The sequence below is a fragment of the Panthera tigris genome, chromosome B3 (genome assembly GCF_018350195.1).
Source record: "Panthera tigris isolate Pti1 chromosome B3, P.tigris_Pti1_mat1.1, whole genome shotgun sequence".
In the NCBI taxonomy this organism is placed as follows: domain Eukaryota; kingdom Metazoa; phylum Chordata; class Mammalia; order Carnivora; family Felidae; genus Panthera; species Panthera tigris.
Window position 1 is genome coordinate 87739638 of NC_056665.1, and position 18564 is coordinate 87758201.

Below are 18564 nucleotides of genomic sequence, written 5' to 3' on the forward strand. Positions count from 1 at the left end.
TTATAAATAGTAGCAGATGCTACGGTAAAGTAGCATCTCCCAGTAACTTCTTTGAGTTCTGTCTTCTTCAGAAGCCAACTTCCAATCACATTGTTGCATTCTTGGAAATGCATGAAAATTATCCACAAGATCTGGAACTTCATTATCAGTCTCTTCAGTAGCAAGTGATGCTTTTCCATCCCCAGAGAGTTTAGACAGAACTTCTGCCAGTCTCCTTACACTAGTCCCACTGTCTGTACCAAGCTGGGTTAAGATGCTGGGTAGGCTTTCTGTCAGCAGTTTTGCCTCAGCATGGCCTGTAATGGTGAAAGTACTGGCTGCCAGAGACACCTGAACTTTAGAGTTGTGATAATGCCTCACTGTTCCTTGATTTGTAAATATAGTCACCTCTTCAGTGTGAGAGATATTGTTGACTCCTAATATTCTTTCAGGAGAACTAAAGATTTTTTCTCTTCTGCTGTAGCTATTCTGTGAACCACCTTCTTTCTGCAAGCAGTTCCTTTTCCACCCGTGCGTACTTGTGCCTGCAGTGTGGCAAGTTTCTCCTGGCTCACGATAGTTCCTTTCTTCTTGTCGGGGTGGAAGTGGGGTTGTGCAGGGAGCTAGGGTTGTCACTCAAGGGGTTGCAGGCAGACCAGCTGGGATTAGGGGCACACAGGTAGGGATGCCCCCAATTATACTTTTCCAAATGTTCCAAGATAATACGTATTTTAATGAAAACTTTAGAATCACTTTTCAAGTTTCCAAAAAACTAATTTTGACGTTGATTGTATTGAATTTATAACTTAGGAATAATCAATATCTTTAGAATATTGACTCTGACTAAACAAACTAGTGTTTCTCTCCATTTATTCTATCATATATGTTAGTAAAATTTTAGTTTTCTTCCTACAGGTTCTGTATATTTTTATTAAGTGTAGGCCTAGGGTTTGTGTGCATGTGTCATTTGCTATTTTGAATAGGAATTTTTCCCTGCATCATATATTCAGTTAGTTGTTTGTAAATAGAAAATTTGGAGATATTTTTCCAGTCTGCAGGAAGCTGCTTTGTTTTCCTCTTGTTTATAGTGAAGACTTCTGTGACTATTTCCCTCTATCCAGTGACTGATTGAATCATAGTTAAAGAAACCAAGTAAGGCACTTCACCAGAAAGGCGAAAATTTCTTTTTTTAAAATTTATTTAATCTCTACACAATGTGGGGGTCAAATTCATGACCCTGAAATCAAGGGTCGCATGTTCTTCTGACTGAGCCGGCCAGGCACCACAAGAAAATTTCTTTTTGTTATAGGTTGGACCTATAACATGTTTAACTGATTTGAATGGTAAGTCTTAATTCATTAATAGCTAATTTTTTCCCCTATGGCTATTACCAACAATGCTCTGTTGAACCTCCCTCTGGTATCAGGCTTTCTTAACAATTTGGTCCAATTCTGTACCCTTAAAAAAAGCCCTTTTTTTTGTGAAATTGAGGGACAAAAAGGGTTGAAAAGACTTCGCTTACTACATTCTGTTTTATAGTTTTGACTTTGGAACCATGTGAATGGTTCATATAAAAAACTTGAATCAACAACCTAACCTTACACCTTACAGAGCTGGAAAAAGAACAGCAAATAAAACCCCAAACCAGCAGAAGACAGGAAATAATAAAGATTAGAGCAGAAATCAATGCTATTGACACCAAAAAACAGAACAGATCAATGAAACCAGTAGCTGGTTCTTTGAAGGAATTAAAAAATTGATAAACCCCTAGCCAGTTTGATCAAAAAGAAAAAGGAAAGGACCCAAATAAATAAAATCAAGAATGAAAGAGGAGAGATCACAACCAACACAGCAGAAATACAAACAATAGTAAGAGAATATTGTGAGGAATTATATGCCAATAAAATGGACAATCTGGAAGATTTGACCTCAGCTGCAGCAACTTCTTACTCAACACATCTCCAAAGGCAAGGGAAACAAAAGCAAAAATGAACTATTGGGACCTCATCAAAATAAAAAGCTTCTGCACAGCGAAGGAAACAATCAGCAAAAGTACAAGGCAACCGATGGAATGGGAGAAGATATTTGCAAATGACACATCAGATAAAGGGTTAGTATCCAAAATTTATAAAGAACTTATCAAACTCAACACCCCCCAAAAAAAAACAATCCAGTGAAGACATGGGCAGAAGACATGAATAGACACTTCTCCAAAGAAGACATCCAGATGGCCAACCAACACATGAAAAAATGCTCATCACTCATCATCCAGGAAATACAAATCAAAACCACAATGAGATACCACCTCACACCTGTCAGAATGGCTAACATGAACAACTCAGGCAACAACAGATGTTGGCGAGGATGCAGAGAAAGAGGATCTCTTTTGCATTGTTGGTGGGAATGCAAGCTGGTGCAGCCACTCTGGAAAACAGTATGGAGGTTCCTCTAAAAATAGAACTACCCATGACCCAGCAATTGCACTAGTAGGTATTTATCCAAGGGATACAGGTGTGCTGTTTCTAAGGGGCACATGCACCCCAATGCTTATAGCAGCACGATCAACAATAGCTAAAGTATGGAAAGAACCCAATGTCCATCGATGAATGAATGGATAAAGAAGATATGGTATATATATATATACAATGGAGTATTACTTGGCAACAAAAAGGATGAAATCTTGCCATTGCAACTACGTGGATGGAACTAGAGGGTAGTATGCTAAGCAAAATTAGTCAGAGAAAGACAAATATCATATGACTTCACTCATATGAGGACTTTAAGACACAGAACAGATGAACATAAGGGAAGGGAAGCAAAAATAATATAAAAACAGGGAGGGGGGACAAAACATAAGAGACTCTTAAATATGGAGAACAAACAGAGGGTTGCTGGGGGGGTTGTGGGAGGGGGGATGGGCTAAATGGGTAAGGGGCATTAAGGAATCTACTCCTGAAATCATTATTGCACTAGATAGTAACTAACTTGGATGTAAATTAAAAAAATAGATAAATAAACTTGAATCAAAAGGAAAAGAAAATCCCTAAAAATGTGAAACAAATAGATACAAGTGAACTTTGGAGTATATCATTGATGGTATAACCACACAGAAAAAAATATTTGAAATGACTTTAAAACTCAATCATTTGATGTACCTTCCTGGCAGGATATATCTTAAGTAAATAAAATAGTCAGTTGTAATTGGTAGTTCTATTGTTAGTGGTAATATTAGTATTGTCACTTTGAAACTACTTTGTGCACTATATATATATATATATATGTGTGTGTGTGTGTGTGTGTGTGTATGTGTATATATATGTATATATGTATATATATAATGCATAAACAAGTAATTATGTTAATTTCATTAAATATTTTCTGTGTAATAAAAGATACAAAAATATAAAATATAAATAAAAATATAAAATCAAAGAATTTAAGGGAAAACTCTAATTTCATTTGATTTGGAAATAACTATATGAATTCATAATTTAGTGTTCTTTCAAAAATTCACATGTTTCCTAGCTTTGTCTACAGAGTGGGCATAGAAATAATGACAGTCCAAAAGTGGTGAGGCATCCCAGTGCTGTAGTCTCTGAATGCTATTTTCCAACAAAAAGAAGCAGGGCTCCTTGAAGAAATGGCTGACCCTAGATCTAGGGCAGGAAATGTACAAGATGAGCTTGTCATGATAGAAAGCGGGGATGCTAAGGGGCACTTTTGGAGGTTTCTGAGACAACTCATTCTTTTTTATTTTTTTAAGTTTATTTATTTATTTTGAGAGAAAGAGAGAAAGGGTGCAAGCCGGTGAGGGGCAGAGAGGGAGAGAGAGAATCCCAAGCAGGCTCTGTGCTGCTAGCACAGAGCCCGATATGGGGCTGGATCCCTTGAACCATGAGATCATGACCTGAGTAAAAACCAAGAGTCAGATGCTTAACTGACTGAGCCACCCAGGCACCCCTCTGAAAATTTTGTTTTAAGTGACACTGTACCAATGATGGCTTTATCATAAGTTTTTTACTTACATGTATCAAAGTTGGGGTTTTTTTTGTTTTTTATGGGGTTTCTGGACCACAAGAAACACTAGAATGCTGATTTTCATTTGCATAGTAATAAAAATCTGGATATTAAATAAGCACTCAAGTTCATCCTCTGCTGTTTGGATTATGTGATGGTTAATATTATGTATCAACTTGACTGGGCCACGAGTGCCCAGATTTTTGGTTAAACATTGTTCTTGATGTGTCTGTGAAGGTGTCTTTTATTTTTTTAAGTTTATTTACTTTGAGAGAGAGAGAGTGCACTCACACATGAGCAGGGGCAGGGCAGAGAGAGAGAGAGAGAGAGAGAGAGAGAGAGAGAGAGAGTCCCAAGCAGGCTCCTCGCTCAGAGCAGAGCCCAACTTGGGGGCTCTATCTCACAACCTGAGATCATGAGCCAAAATCAAGTCCATTGCTTAACCGACTGAGCCACCCAGGTACCCCTGTTAGGGTATTTTGGGTGAGATTAACATTTGAATTGGTGGACTGAGTAGAGCAGATTGCCCTCCCTAATATGAGTGGCCCTCATCCAATGGCCTGAATAGAACAAAAAGGCTGCCCCTCCTACAAGTAAGAGGGAACCCCTCCTGCCTAACTGCTATGAACTGCACATAGGGTTTTTTTCAGCCTTTGGACTTGAACTGAATGATTGGCTCTTGAGTTCTGAGCTTGCTGGTTTTTGGACTGAAACACTACTGGGTCTCCTGAATCTCAAACCTACAAACTTGGATTGGAACTACATCATAGGCTCTTTTGGATCTTCGGCTTGCTGACTGCCCATCCTAGAACTTTTCAGCCAATTCCTTATAATCTCTTTACATATAGCCATCCATACTATTGTTCTATTTCTCAGGAAAACCCTGACTAATGACGATTAATTACTCTGTTTGATATCCCTTCACTTCTGCAGATTTGAATTTTAACTTCTAATCTTCTCAGTTGAAAATAAAAATTAAAAATTAGTACACATTAAAAAATAGTCAAATGAGAGGTGGCTCAGTCGGTTGGACTTCTGACTTTGGCTTAGATCATAATCTTGGGTTTCATGGGTTTGAGCCCCGTGTCGGGCTCTGTGCTGACAGCTCAGAGCCTAGAGCCTGCTTCAGATTCTGTGTCTCCCTCTATCTCTCTGCTCCTCCCCCACTCAAGCTCTGTCTCTCAAAACTAAATAAACGTTAAAAATTAAAAAAAAAATAGTCAAATGAGAGTGGAGGTTCCAAGATAGTAAAAAATTGCTCCCTTGAGAATGGTAAAGAAAACTTCATGAACCTGACATTTGTAAGAATGTCCCCCAGAGGTCCATGTCCTAGTTGGGGAACTCTGGAGTGTGAAAAGCTCTACCTCTAAGTCAGAGGTGATGCTGTGTAATCATTATTCCTGGGCAGACAGAAAGATGAAACTTACCTCCTCTCCTCTCACTTGCGGTTAAGTGGAGCCATGTACTTCATTTTGGCCAACAGAGTGTAGACAGAAGTAATATAAACTACTTGCAGTTCTGGTCTTTAATAGCATTGGATGTGATTCTCCATCTCTCTTCTTCCATAGTGACCTTGGATGCCTCATATTTCAGATGGTATAGCTATGTTAGCTACATCAAGGACAGCTCACATCAGACAGTAGTGTGAAAAAAAAAACCAAATTTTTATTGTATTAAGTCACTGAGATTTGTGGGTTGTTTAAAAAAATTTTTTTTTAATCTTTATTTATTTTTGAGAGAGAGACAGAGTGTGAGCAGGGGAGGAGCAGAGAGAGAGGGAGACACAGAATCGGAAGTAGGCTCCAGGCCCTGAGCTGTCAGCACAGAGCCCAACTCGGGGCTCAAACTCACGGCAGGGCTGGAACTCACGAACCATGAGATCATGACCTGAGCAGAAGTCGGGCATGGGATAGTAAGATTATGTTTATTTTGCTTATGAGCAGTTGGGATAGTAAGATTATGTTTATTTTGCTTATGAACAGTTTGATAAAAAGAATTCCCAAATTATAGAGTTAGATTGACAGTCCAACACAAGAGTTCTTAAAAATGGAAAGGAAGATGTGACTACAGAAAAAAGACACAGAGGGATGCAATGTTAATGGGCTTTGAAGATAGAGGAAGGGGCCTCCAAGAAGGTGGAAAACACAAGGAAACAGATTCTCCTGTTGAACTTCCAGGAGAGAACAGAGCCCTGCCAACACCTTGATTTTTGCCAAGTGAGGGTTTCATTGGACTTTTGACCTACAGAAAAATAGGTGAATTAGTGAATAATTAAATAACTAAATGTGTTTTATTTATTTTAAATTATTTTTTAAAATGTTTATTTTTTTTGAGAGAGAGAGAGAGAGGCAGAGAGAGAGAAGGGGACAGAGGATCTGAAGAGGGCTCCACACTGATAGCAGGAGACTGATGTGGTGCTCGAACTCACAAACCATGAGATCAAGACCGAAGCCGAAGTCGGAGGCTCAACCAACTGAGCCACCCAGGTGCCCCAAATGTGTTTGTTTTAAGCCATTGTCTTGTAATTTGTTACAGCAACGAATAGGAAATTAATAGTTATATAATTAAATAATGACACTGTGATTATATTAGCTTAAATAAAATATACTCAAATTTCACCTGATTCTTTTTATCTTTAATGTGGGTATTAGAACATTACATATATGGCTCACTGTTTATTTCTATAGGACAGTGCTGATTTAGAACATTATGGCTGGATCATTCTGTGTGTTGGAGAATTGCAAAATTAATTTTTGAGAATTCTTGGACTGTCCTCAAGCCCTCCTTTGGGTTACCTTCAAGGTAGGTCTGGGAGATAACTTTCTATTTAGTCATTAGACCTCTTGAACTCCTCAGCTTTCATAAAACAGTATCAGTCTCATCTCCATTCTGCTGAGTTAAAGCATATGATTCAGCATTAATAGGCAAGATAGAAGAGTTCTACATGTTCTACATATTGTCAGGGAACATGACCTCATACTCACAGTTGTTCAGTACTTAACAATTTGAACAAAATCACAGTTTAGTGTTCATTTAAAGAAGTCATGCTATTGCTGAAATTACAGAAGCCAAGATAAATGTTACACATCTTTCTATAGGTCTAGCTCAGGACTAACAATAAATTTTTGCACAGAACATACTATAGGGTTTTTTTGTGATGGAAACCTAGCTAGACACTATCTAGACACCAAGTATTTCTTCTTTGTGGGTATACATTTCTTAGCCTTCCTTGGAGTTAGTTTGTAGCCACGTGATTAGGTTCTATCCAGTGGTAGTAGGCAGAGGAGATAATACTCTGCTGTCAGCACAGAGCCTGCTTTGGATCCTCTGTCCCCTCTCTGTCTGCCCCTCCCCTACTTGTTCTCTCCCTCTTTTTCTCTCTCTCAAAAATAAATGAACATTAAAAAAAAGCATCAAAAGGAGCTTTAAAAAAATCCATCCATTATCATTCACACATTCTCTATTCCTTCTATATTAACTTCAGAGGCTACATGTTCAAGATGGCAAAATCACAAAATGGAAGGATCCTGGATCCCTGAGATACCATGTGGAAGAAAGCCACCAAGTGAAGTTCGATGACTGACTTTGTAAGAAAGAAGCCATTGCTTTTTTTTTTTTTTTTAATGTTTGTTTATTTTTGAGAAAGAGAGACAGAGTGTGAGCGGGAGAGGGGCAGAGAGAGAGGGAGATCCAGAATCAGAAGCAGGCTCCAGGCTCTGAGCTGTCAGCACAGAGCCCGACGCAGGGCTCGAACTCAGAGACTGAGAAATCATGACCTGATCTGAAGTCAGACACTCAACCGACTGAGCCACCCAGGTGCCCCAGCCATTGCTTTTTTAAGTCAAAGATTTTTGTGGTTTATTTGTTGCCATAGCATATCTTAGCTTACCCTTAATAATACAGATCTGTTTAATAATGACTTTTTAAGAGTTGTTTAATTCTGGAAATCACAGGGGTAAGTTTATTTCCAACTACCCATAGTATTCAAAGTACCCATGCCCATCATCCAGCAGGTAGACAGCTCTGGAAATATAACTAATTAAAAAATGTGGAAATATTCCATGTATCCTTGGGGGCATATATGAAAATTCATAAAGTTATATTAGAAGACCATGATAAATTTTGTTATAATTCTATAAAGTTATAGTTTGGTGACCTACTGGAAACTGGGTACTTGTAGATTTTAAACAAAGATAGTAAAGATGGCATTTCTCTTGTTTCTATTCATGATATCAGGTCTTAGTATTTTCCAAAATAAAAAGTACTTCTTCAACTACATTTTTATTATTTCAAACCATGTTCCTACATTTTTCCAGGTAGCTACATTGTTAAAGTATTTCTAGATATTTTGGAAGCTCAAAGAATAATGGCAAAACTCCTCTGTACTTTTTATTTATTTAATCATTGTTTTACATATTTCTTTTTTTTGTAATGTTTATTTTTGAGAGAGAGAGAGAGAGGGCATGAGCAGGGGAGAGGCAGAGTGTGAGTGGGATAGAAGATCCAAAGTAAGCTCTGTGCTGACAGCAGAGAGCCCCATGTGGGGCTCAAACTCACCAATCATGAGATCATGACCTGAGCAGAAGTTGGATGCTTTACCGACTAAGTCACTCAGGCACCCCTCACATATTTCTTTTGTAGTTAATAGGAATATTAATTATATATCAGAACCTACTTTATTACTGAAACTGATAGAGTTTATATAGTATTTATACTTGTAACAAGCCAGTGAGGCTATTCTTTTAAAAAATCCTTCATAGGGGCACCTGGGTGGCCCAGTAGGTTAAGCGTTCGACTCTTGGTTTCAACTCAGGCCATGAACTTGTGATTGGTAAGATCAAGCTCTGTGCGACAGTGCAGAGACTACTTGGGATTCTCTCTCTCTTTCTCTCTACCCCTCCCCCACTTGCATGTGCTCTCTCTCTCTCTCTCAAAATAAACTTTAAGAAATCAATTTAAAAAATAATAAAAATTCCTTATAAACACACAGAAACCCTGTTTTTATATTTTTATCATACAACTATAGTGGGAAATGACATTCGGTTCAGAATCCTAGACTGATGTCAAGACTAGCCGCACTTCACAAAGCCAAAATTGTACTTTTTTGAAGGAGGAAATAGGGTGAGGATAAGAGGAAGAAAAAGCACCACGAAGAATGATACACAGAAGACATTTGTAGAGTCATTACTTTCCCAAGAGTTTAGAGGGATATCTCTGTACTTTGTCCTGTCCAGGTGAGTCACAGACTCATACACCTCATAGCTATACTAGTGACAATGTCATGGGCTCCTGTAGTGTTGTTTCTAATAATGCACATGCTTAACAGTTCAGGAGGCCTAATCACAAGGAATTTTAATGCTGAAAGATGCAAATTTTCTGCACTGAGGGCTTTGGGAATGAGATGTTTAAGATGGCATAGGTATGAGATCTTGAAAACATATTAGAAGTTATGACAGAGTCAAGTTTAGTCATAGTATGCAATGATTGTAATGTGAATTTTTGCTTCTGTAGTTATCTGTAGGAAACTTGAAATCCCAACCAAATCTCTCTTGCCTTCAAGATCATTCCTTTTGCCATCAATTTACATATGTGCTGAGAAATAGAAATTCATTTTACTGCAAGTTTAAGAAACATGCTATTTGAAAAGTATTGGCAATTATTTCCCAGGACCTCATAATATGTTCCAAATCCAAATACTAATTACTCACTTATTCTCACTGTTTATGAGGTTAACTAAGAGTTGCTATCAGATGTCCCTTCAGTTGGACGACTAAGCATTAGCTTAGTCCAGAGGGGTAACTTATGGGAAAAAAAATTGAGAGCAGTAAAGTTAATCCAATAGTAGAGACCTTGTTTGGAGTTTCCTTGGGTGGTAAGATCTGCACTATTGAAATGAGCAAGGACATGATTAACATGCTTTAAAAAATTGTAACTGGAAAGGGAATTTGTCATTCCTACACAAACCATAATAAAAACAATTTTCAGATAATTCCAGAAACTTCCAAAATAGTGTGGCTTGTGAAGATAAATTCCCAAGATTTCTTTCATTACATTGTGGGAGATAAATAAAGAGAAAAAAATCCCACATGACCCAGGAAAAAAATCCATAAATTGTCAGCTCTTCAGAGTCACTGGCCAGGATGACATCAGGCCACGTTTTCTAGGATCTCAACTAGCAACCTTGCCCCACAAAAATAACTTTTTTTTAATGTTTATTTTTTGAGAGAGAGAGACAGAGCACGAGCATGGGAGGGACAGAAAGAGAGGGAGACACAGAATCTGAAGCAGGCTCCAGGATCTGAGCTGTCAGCACAGAGTCCGATGCGGGTCTTGAACTCACTGTCTGTGAGATAATGACCTGAGCCAAAGTTGGATGCTTAACCCACTGAGTCACCTAGGTGCCCCCCCCACAAAAACTTTTTAAGTTAGTAAATGCCCTGGATCTTATTGATTTGATGTCAAGTAAATTATTTTTTGGTGCCAAAAAACATACACTTAAGATTGTTGTGTGAAATCTTGTTGTAATGAAAAGTGTAGACTCATATACATCATAAATGATAAATAGTGTTTAAAAATATTATGTCTTGGAGAAATTTAAAATAAACTCCTACCATGATAGTAATACAAAATGTTTGAGGCCTTTGTTATATGATTGCCTTCTATGAAGCTATGGTGAACTCAAGTCACAGTTACTCCTGAGGCTAAAGCCTGGGTATATTTAGCAGTACAATTAGAGTAGATTTAGTGGATTAATTCGGGTTGATGGACAAAGCCTTGGAAAATACCTTCTCAAATGAATTCTTATTGTCTTTATCATTAACAGTACATTGTTAATACAGTTGGCTGAATTAGAACGATACCAGTGCTTATTCCTGAGGTTAGTCAGATTGTATACTTTTGCTCTTTTTTTATTTTTTTAATGTTTATTCATTTTTGAGAGAGAGAGAGAGAAAGCGGGGGAGGTGTAGAGAGAGAGAGGGAGACACAGAATCCAAAGCAGGCTCCAGGCTGCAGAGCCCTGCCCAGGGCTCGAACCCACAAACCACGAGATCATAATCTGAGCTGGAGTCAGACGCCCAACTAACTGAGCCACCCAGGTGCCCCTACTTTTGTTCTTTTTTAAACTAAATAGGAGGTTTTTTGTGGTGAATCATTGAGTGTTATCCTGTAAATACAGGCTTAGGAGAAGAAAAAAATGTGTGTGCTTGAACTGTTGGATCCATTCTATCTCTAATCCCTTCTGCTCTGTGAGGCTGCCTGTGGAGGAGAGGCCAGGATTCACAGCCTGGAGCCAGGCTGCACCCATCTCACCTCATTCAGCCCTCATTTAAGGCCGCAGAGACTAAGGTTTCTGCTTTTTTTCCCTTTCTAACCTTCCAGTTACTTCTCTCTTCCTTCCTCACTGCCACCTTCTGCCACCACGTCATTAGGAGGTTATTTGGAGGACTGTTATATAAAAGCAGACAAAATTGCTTGGCAGTGTATTGGTATCAGAATGGGTCATGGATATTATTTATGTAAGAAATAACATTTTAAAAACCAGTTATTATATTTCCAAATGTATTTTAATTACATTCAGTGAGTCTTATAATTGATTTTTATTTTGCATTTCTTTTTACATGCTCGGTGTCACATTTGTGTGATTTATTTAATCTTTGACTAATGAAAAAAAGTCACAAAAGATACATTTATTTGTTTAAGCACCTTAAACTTTGAACTGGTAGAAAGGTTCAAAGGTAACCTTTATTGGAATTTTATCTTGAAATGATCAAAAGATATATTTATTTTGCTTTCAGTAATCTTATATTTTAAGTATCTTTCTATTTTGCTAAGGAATTAATAAACCTCAGGAAGAGAATTGGCAAAATTAAGAATTCTCCACATAATTCAGATAAAATAAGTTTTTGGATTAAATGTTAACTTTAAAATGACTTTGAGGGGTCATCAAAATGAAAAGCTTCTGCACAGCAAAGGAAACAATCAGCAAAACTAAAAGGCAACCAACAGAATGGGAAAAGATATTTGCAAATGGCATATCAGATAGTTAGTATCCAAAATCTATAATGAATTTATCAAACTCAACACCCAAAAAATAAATAATCCAATGAAGAAATGGGCAAAAAACATGAAAAGACACTTCTCCAAAGAAGACATCCAGATAGCCAACTGACATGAAAAAATGCTCAACGTCACTCATCATCCAGGAAATACAAATCAAAACCACAATGAGATACCACCTCACAGCTGTTAGAATGGCTAACATTAACAACTCAGACAACAACAGATGTTGGCAAGGATGCAGAGAAAGAGGATCTCTTTTGCATTGTTGGTGGGAATGCAAACTGGTGCAGCCACTCTGGAAAACAGTATGGAGGTTCCTCAAAGAATTAAAAAATAAAAATTGCTACAACCCAGCAATTGCACTAGTAGGTATTTATCCAAGGGATACAGGTGTGCTGTTTCTAAGAGGCACATGCACCCCGATGCTTATAGCAGCACTATCAACAATAGCCAAAGTATGGAAAAAGCCCAAATGTCCATTGATGGATGAATGGATTAAGAAGATGTGGTATATATGTACAATGGAGTATTACTCGGCAACCAAAAAGAATGAAATCTTGCCATTTGCAACTATGTGGATAGAACTAGAGGGTAGTATGCTAAGTGAAATTAGTCAGTCAGAGGAAGACAAATATCATATGACTTCACTCATATAGTACTTTAAGACACAGAACAGATGAACATAACGGAAGGGAAGCAAAAATAATATAAAAACAGGGAGGGGGACAAAAACATAAGAAACTTTTAAATATGGAGAACAAACAGAGGGTTACTGGAGGGTTGTGGGAGGGGGGATGGGCTAAATGGGTAAGGGGCACTAAGGAATCTACTCCTGAAATCATTGTTGCACTAGATGCTAACTAACTTGGATGTAAATTAAAAAAATAAAATAAAAATTTTTTTTAAATAATAATAATAAAGTGACTTTGAAGCATGCCTGGGTAGCTCAGTTGGTTGAGTGTCTGACTTAGGCTCAGGTCACAATCTCGTGGTTTGTGATGGAGCTCCACATTGGGCTCTCTGCTGTCAATGAGGAGCCCACTATGGACCCTCTGTCCCTTTCTCTCTCTGTACCTCCCCTGCTGGCACTTTCTCTCAAAAATAAAAAATAAACATTAAAAAAATAAAATAAATAAAATGACTTTGAACTGTTCTGTATGGTACAGTAGTAGTGGATACATGACTATGCATTTATCAAAACCCATAGAATTGTATGCTATAAAGAGTTAATTTTACTGTATGCAAATTAAAAAAAATCAACTTGAATGGCAGGGAGACCCAAGATGGAATGTAGGCTATGGCAAATAAATCTAATTGAATTATAACTGTATGACACAACCACACTAACGGGGATGGGAAAGAAAGGAGCTGACTTAAATAACTGTAAAAAGTGTTTTGATTAGTTACTGTAAGACTAAAGATAAAAAGACTTATACCTAAACATCTAATTCTTATAAACTTGTTTACCACAGGGTATGGGTTATCAATTTTGAAACAATTTTACATGTATGATAGGGTTGAATGATAAGTAAATATATTACAGACCATGGGCCAGTTTTCTTACTGTTGGACAACTTACTGTTGAGTGCTTTGATGTTCCTCCCTCCAAGAGGTGGAGTTAGCTTCTCCTCTCTTGAAAGTAGGCTGGACTTAGTAACTCCCTTCAAATGAACAGAATATGGAAGAGGAAAAATAGTTACTTTACGTTGGAGACACCTGGCAGAACTTAAGTAATCAAGGTTAATATAACCAGTAACAGACATATTGATACCATGTATACCCCTCTGATAGGCTGTGATGAGGAGGGTACACCACTCTGATATTCTTCCCACAAACTCTACAACTTTAGTGTAATCATGAGAAAGCAGCAGATAAATGCAAATTGAGGGACATTAAAAAGTGTCAATGTATGAAAAGCAAGGAAAGAATAAGAGACTGTCACAGAACGTTGTCATAGAAGATTGAGGGGATAGGACAACTAAATACAATATAGTGTCTTGGATTTGATCTTTGAACAGAAGGAGGACATTAGTTAGAAAACTAGGGAAATTATAGTAAAGTCTGTAGTTTAGTTAATATATTGTACTAATGTTAATTTATTATGTTTGAACATTGTACTAGACTTATATATAAGATTATATAAGGTGTTGACTTGGGGGAAGCTGGGTGAAGGGTATACAGGAACTCTGTATTAGCAACTTTTCTGAAGTTCCAAAATTGTTTCAAAATTAATAAGGATTTTGAAAACAAGCTTATGAGTACTTTTTTAAAACCATCAAATTTTAATTTTTTTTCTGGAAATAATTTGCATTGCTTTACTTTCATTTACTTAACACGTCCTGAACCAAATTCATGATCTTCCTCTGTCTCTCTTCCAAACCTGCTCCTCTCCTGTGCTCCTGTCTCAGTAAATGGCACCACCATGTTCTCTCTCAGTTGTCCAACTAGGAAACAGAGTCATCCTTGACTTTTCCTTCTCCCTTGCTTTGTGTTTATCTTTTATTTTTGTTTTTGAGAGAGTGTATATGTGTGCATGCAAGCAGGGGAGGGGCAGAGAGGGAGGGAGCCCCTCTCGTGAGATCATGACCTGAGCCGAAGTCTGATGCTTAACCGACTGGGCCACTCAGGAGCCCCTAAAAGTAAAGTCTTAAAAAAAAAGAAAAAAAGACACCTGGGGGATGAGGTACTTAGGGAGGTGGACACCAAAAGAGGCAAGAAGGAAATGTTGCATAAATGCGGACAGGATAGCAGCAGAGTGAAGGAGGATGATTTTGGAAGAGATGGCATAAGAGTATATAAAATTGACCCATATTGGTTCTTAAAAGACACTAAGCTATTGACGATTGGAAATTAATAGGAATTAATTTTGCTCATTAACCTATTCATATAGCAGCCTGTTAAGCATTCCCTACAGTATTTGGGAATCCAAAGGCTTTCTAAAACTTTGTTTGCTGGATATTTACACTCTTACTGCTGCTACTAATATAAAACCATGACAAAGATACATATGGACCTAATTCTTTTTGTAATATTTATTTTATTTTATTTTATTTTATTTTATTTTATTTTATTTTATTTTATTTTATTTTATTTTTTTGTCATATTTTTAAAAGAAAATTCAATCAAAAGGATTATCTGACTTTCTGTTTGAAATGAGAGACAGCAGGGGCGCCTGGGTGGCGCAGTCGGTTAAGCGTCCGACTTCAGCCAGGTCACGATCTCGCGGTCTGTCAGTTCGAGCCCCGCGTCAGGCTCTGGGCTGATGGCTCGGAGCCTGGAGCCTGTTTCCGATTCTGTGTCTCCCTCTCTCTCTGCCCCTCCCCCGTTCATGCTCTGTCTCTCTCTGTCCCAAAAATAAATTAAAAAAAAAAAAAAAGTTGAAAAAAAAATTTTTTTTAAAGAAATGAGAGACAGCAGTTGAGCAGCACAACTGAAGATAGCATTTCATTTAGTCATGAAGCATAAAGAATCTTGCTCTTGAAATCAATTCATTTATTCATTCATGCATGTATTCTTTCATTCTTTCAATAAAAAGTTATTGAGTCATGTATTTGTTAAAAGATTTAATCTAAGGTACTTGAAGAATAAGTAGAAGTTAGCAAAACAAAAACATGAAGTTATATGATAAAAATACAAATAATGTGATTTCCTTCCTTAAAACTTCCTATGGCTTCCCATTGCACTTAGAGTAAAACTTACATTACTTCCACAGCCAAAAGTCCCTGCATGATTGGACCTCTATGTCTCCTACTTCATCTACCACTTCCACTTGCCTTTCTGTTTCTTGATTGTACATACCAAGGTATTTCTGACTTTTTAAAAAAAGTTTGTTATTATTATTATTATTATTATTATTATTATTATTATGATGTTTTTTTGAGAGCGAGAGAGTGGGAGGGTCAGAGAGAGAGAGAATCCAAGTTGGTTCTGCACTGTCAGGTCAGAGCCTGACACAGGGCTTGAACTCATGAACTGTGAGATCATGACCTGAGCCGAAACCAAGAATCAGATGCTTAACTGAGTCACCCAGGAGCCCCGATTTTCCACCTTAAAGCTTTGTCTCTTACATACTGGAATGCATCCGATATGATTCCTTCATTTTTTTTCTTTAAATCATTGGTAATCAAGCTTCAGACAATGAAGTATGATCTCCTCCTTAATTCTTCTGTCTGCACAAAATGTTCTGTCTTCCTATTCCCCTATCTTAAGTCAAATGTCACTCTCTAAAGATGCCCTCCCTGACAACTTTATCTAAGTAGACACTTTTCTCCACAGTAACTTATCACTACCTGCACTTATCTTGTTCATTTATTTGTTTGCTTGTTCTTTTCTGCCTTCCTTCATTAGCATGCGAGGTCCATGAAAGCAAGGACTTTGTCCTGTTCACTCCTATATCTCCAGTCCCTAGAAGAGTGTCTGACACTTTATGGGCATTCAATAAATAATGTTTACCCTGAAGGATAAGATTTATATTTGAAATTTTTTTATATTTGAAATATTAAGCTCACTAGTACAAAGTTGGTGCTCAACAAAATTAAATTCCTTTCCAACACATAGATGAGACTAATCAATTCAGCCCCCTGATCAGCAAATATCTCACACGTATGTTGAAGATGTCGAGGATGTTGCATACTATTAAAAAAAAAACCACATAGTAAAGGAATAATGACAGTGGGCAGGATATTCTCTCATTGCTCCTCCTAATCCACTCTTCACTCTGCCACTGTGTTCTGTGTCCCTGGAACACAGGTCTTTAGTGCTACTTCAAAGGGTTCCCTTATTCTCTGGCATCTGGCTGGATTTGGTCAATGAAAGTTACCCCTGGGAGTTCAGAAAAGTAAAAGAGTGAAGTTTTCCTGACTGAGTTCCTTTACTGATGTCTTCGAGTTCCTGTTCGGCAGCCCTCTCCCATAGTTCTCTCCAGATGGTGGTCACTGTTCCTTCATGCTGGGGATGTTACATGCCTCGTTGGTTTCCCTGAACCCTGAACAGTGTCCACACTGTTGCAAACAGCCCTTCATGAAAATTTCCTCAATGATAGAGTAGTGTCATCTCTCAAAATGGAACACCCGTCTATCTCCTGTTAGAACTCCAATACCGGCAGAATTAGAAAAAGCGGGCAGAATTAAAACATGGCCTTCAGCAACACAAAAGCAACAAAGGTAAAAGGAGCCATGGAGTGACAAGCACATATCGTGGCCCCAAATGTGCATGTTCTGCCACCTCCCACTTTTGTGTCTTTGGATCACTAGTGTCTGAGGTTGTGTTCTCTAGAAGTAGATGCTGAAAAGAGTTAGGGGTTCAAGGGATCACCACTAATGAAAGGAAGGGGGAGAAAGCAGGATTAGGCAAAAGGTGAAGTCAAACTACAGTGCAGCTCTACAAAGCTTGCCTGTCTGAGTGTCTCAATTGGGCTGAAATGCCTCGCACCTTTGTACTCTCTTGTCATTTATCCACTAGATTCACCAGATCATGCAGGAAGGGGTGATCTTGGGTAAGGTGGCTCTCTGCAGCTGAGACAGACCTTGAAGTCACTGTCTGCCAGAGCCTACCTGCTACCTGTACTCCCTGCAGGTGAGCAGAAGGTCTTACCTTAAAGAGAGAATATGGAAGGGCCATCTCTATGTCTTCCACACCAGTCTGAATCTTAATCATTCTTGGGCCTCTCACTGCACATCTATCTACCATGGTAACTGTTTTCAAAGGCTTTGTTCTAGTACCCTCTCCCTAGTAAAAACTATCCCAGCTTAATTAGTTCAGCTTATCCCATGTAACTTCTAATCAAGTTTCTCTATCTTACGTATTTATAGAGTAACAGGCAGCTGGGTAAAGAAAATATGTTCCCATTTTAGGAAATCTGATGTACTAAGAGACAAGATAGTATAGTATCAGATTATATAGATTCAGAAACATAGTATTTCTGATTATATAGTATCAGAAATAACATCACCAAGCAGAAGCACAGCATTCATGATTTTGTCTTTGTATTGTCATGGAAAGGGTTGCTCTGTGATATTAGCTCTAAGATACTGAACATGTGTGGCTTTGATGATTCATTCTTTAGCTTTATACAGTAAGTACTCTTATCTCCTGTATCGTCTCTGAAGAATGCCATAGTTCTTCCAAATCAGTATTTCTGACTGTTACCATGAAATCTTCCTCAGCAGCAGTATTATATTTTATTTTTTAATTTAAATTTTTAAAAATTTTTTATTTATTTTAATTTTATTTAAATCAAAGAAAGTTAATAGTGTAGTAATGGTTTCAGGAGTAGAATTTAGTGATTCATCACTTACATACAACACCCAGTCCTCATCCCAACAAGTGCCTGCCTTAATGACTATCACCCATTTGCCCATCCCCCCACCCAACACCCCTGCAGCAACCCTCAGTTTGTTCTCTATTAGTTAAGAGTCTCATATGGTTTGCCTCCTTCTCTGTTTGCAACTTATTTTTCCTTCCCTTCCTGTATGTTCATCTGTTTTGTTTCTTAAATTCCACATATGA

At 37.8% G+C, this 18564-nt stretch overlaps 1 protein-coding gene across 1 annotated transcript; it reads right to left on the minus strand.

Annotated features, from left to right (window-relative positions):
- LOC102962675 (transcription factor BTF3-like) lies at positions 1-17745 on the minus strand. Its single transcript, XM_042989237.1, is given in 3 exon segments — positions 1-420; positions 423-602; positions 17650-17745. Coding segments are annotated over 3 exon segments (696 nt in total).
- Between the last annotated feature and the right edge of the window lie 819 nt (positions 17746-18564).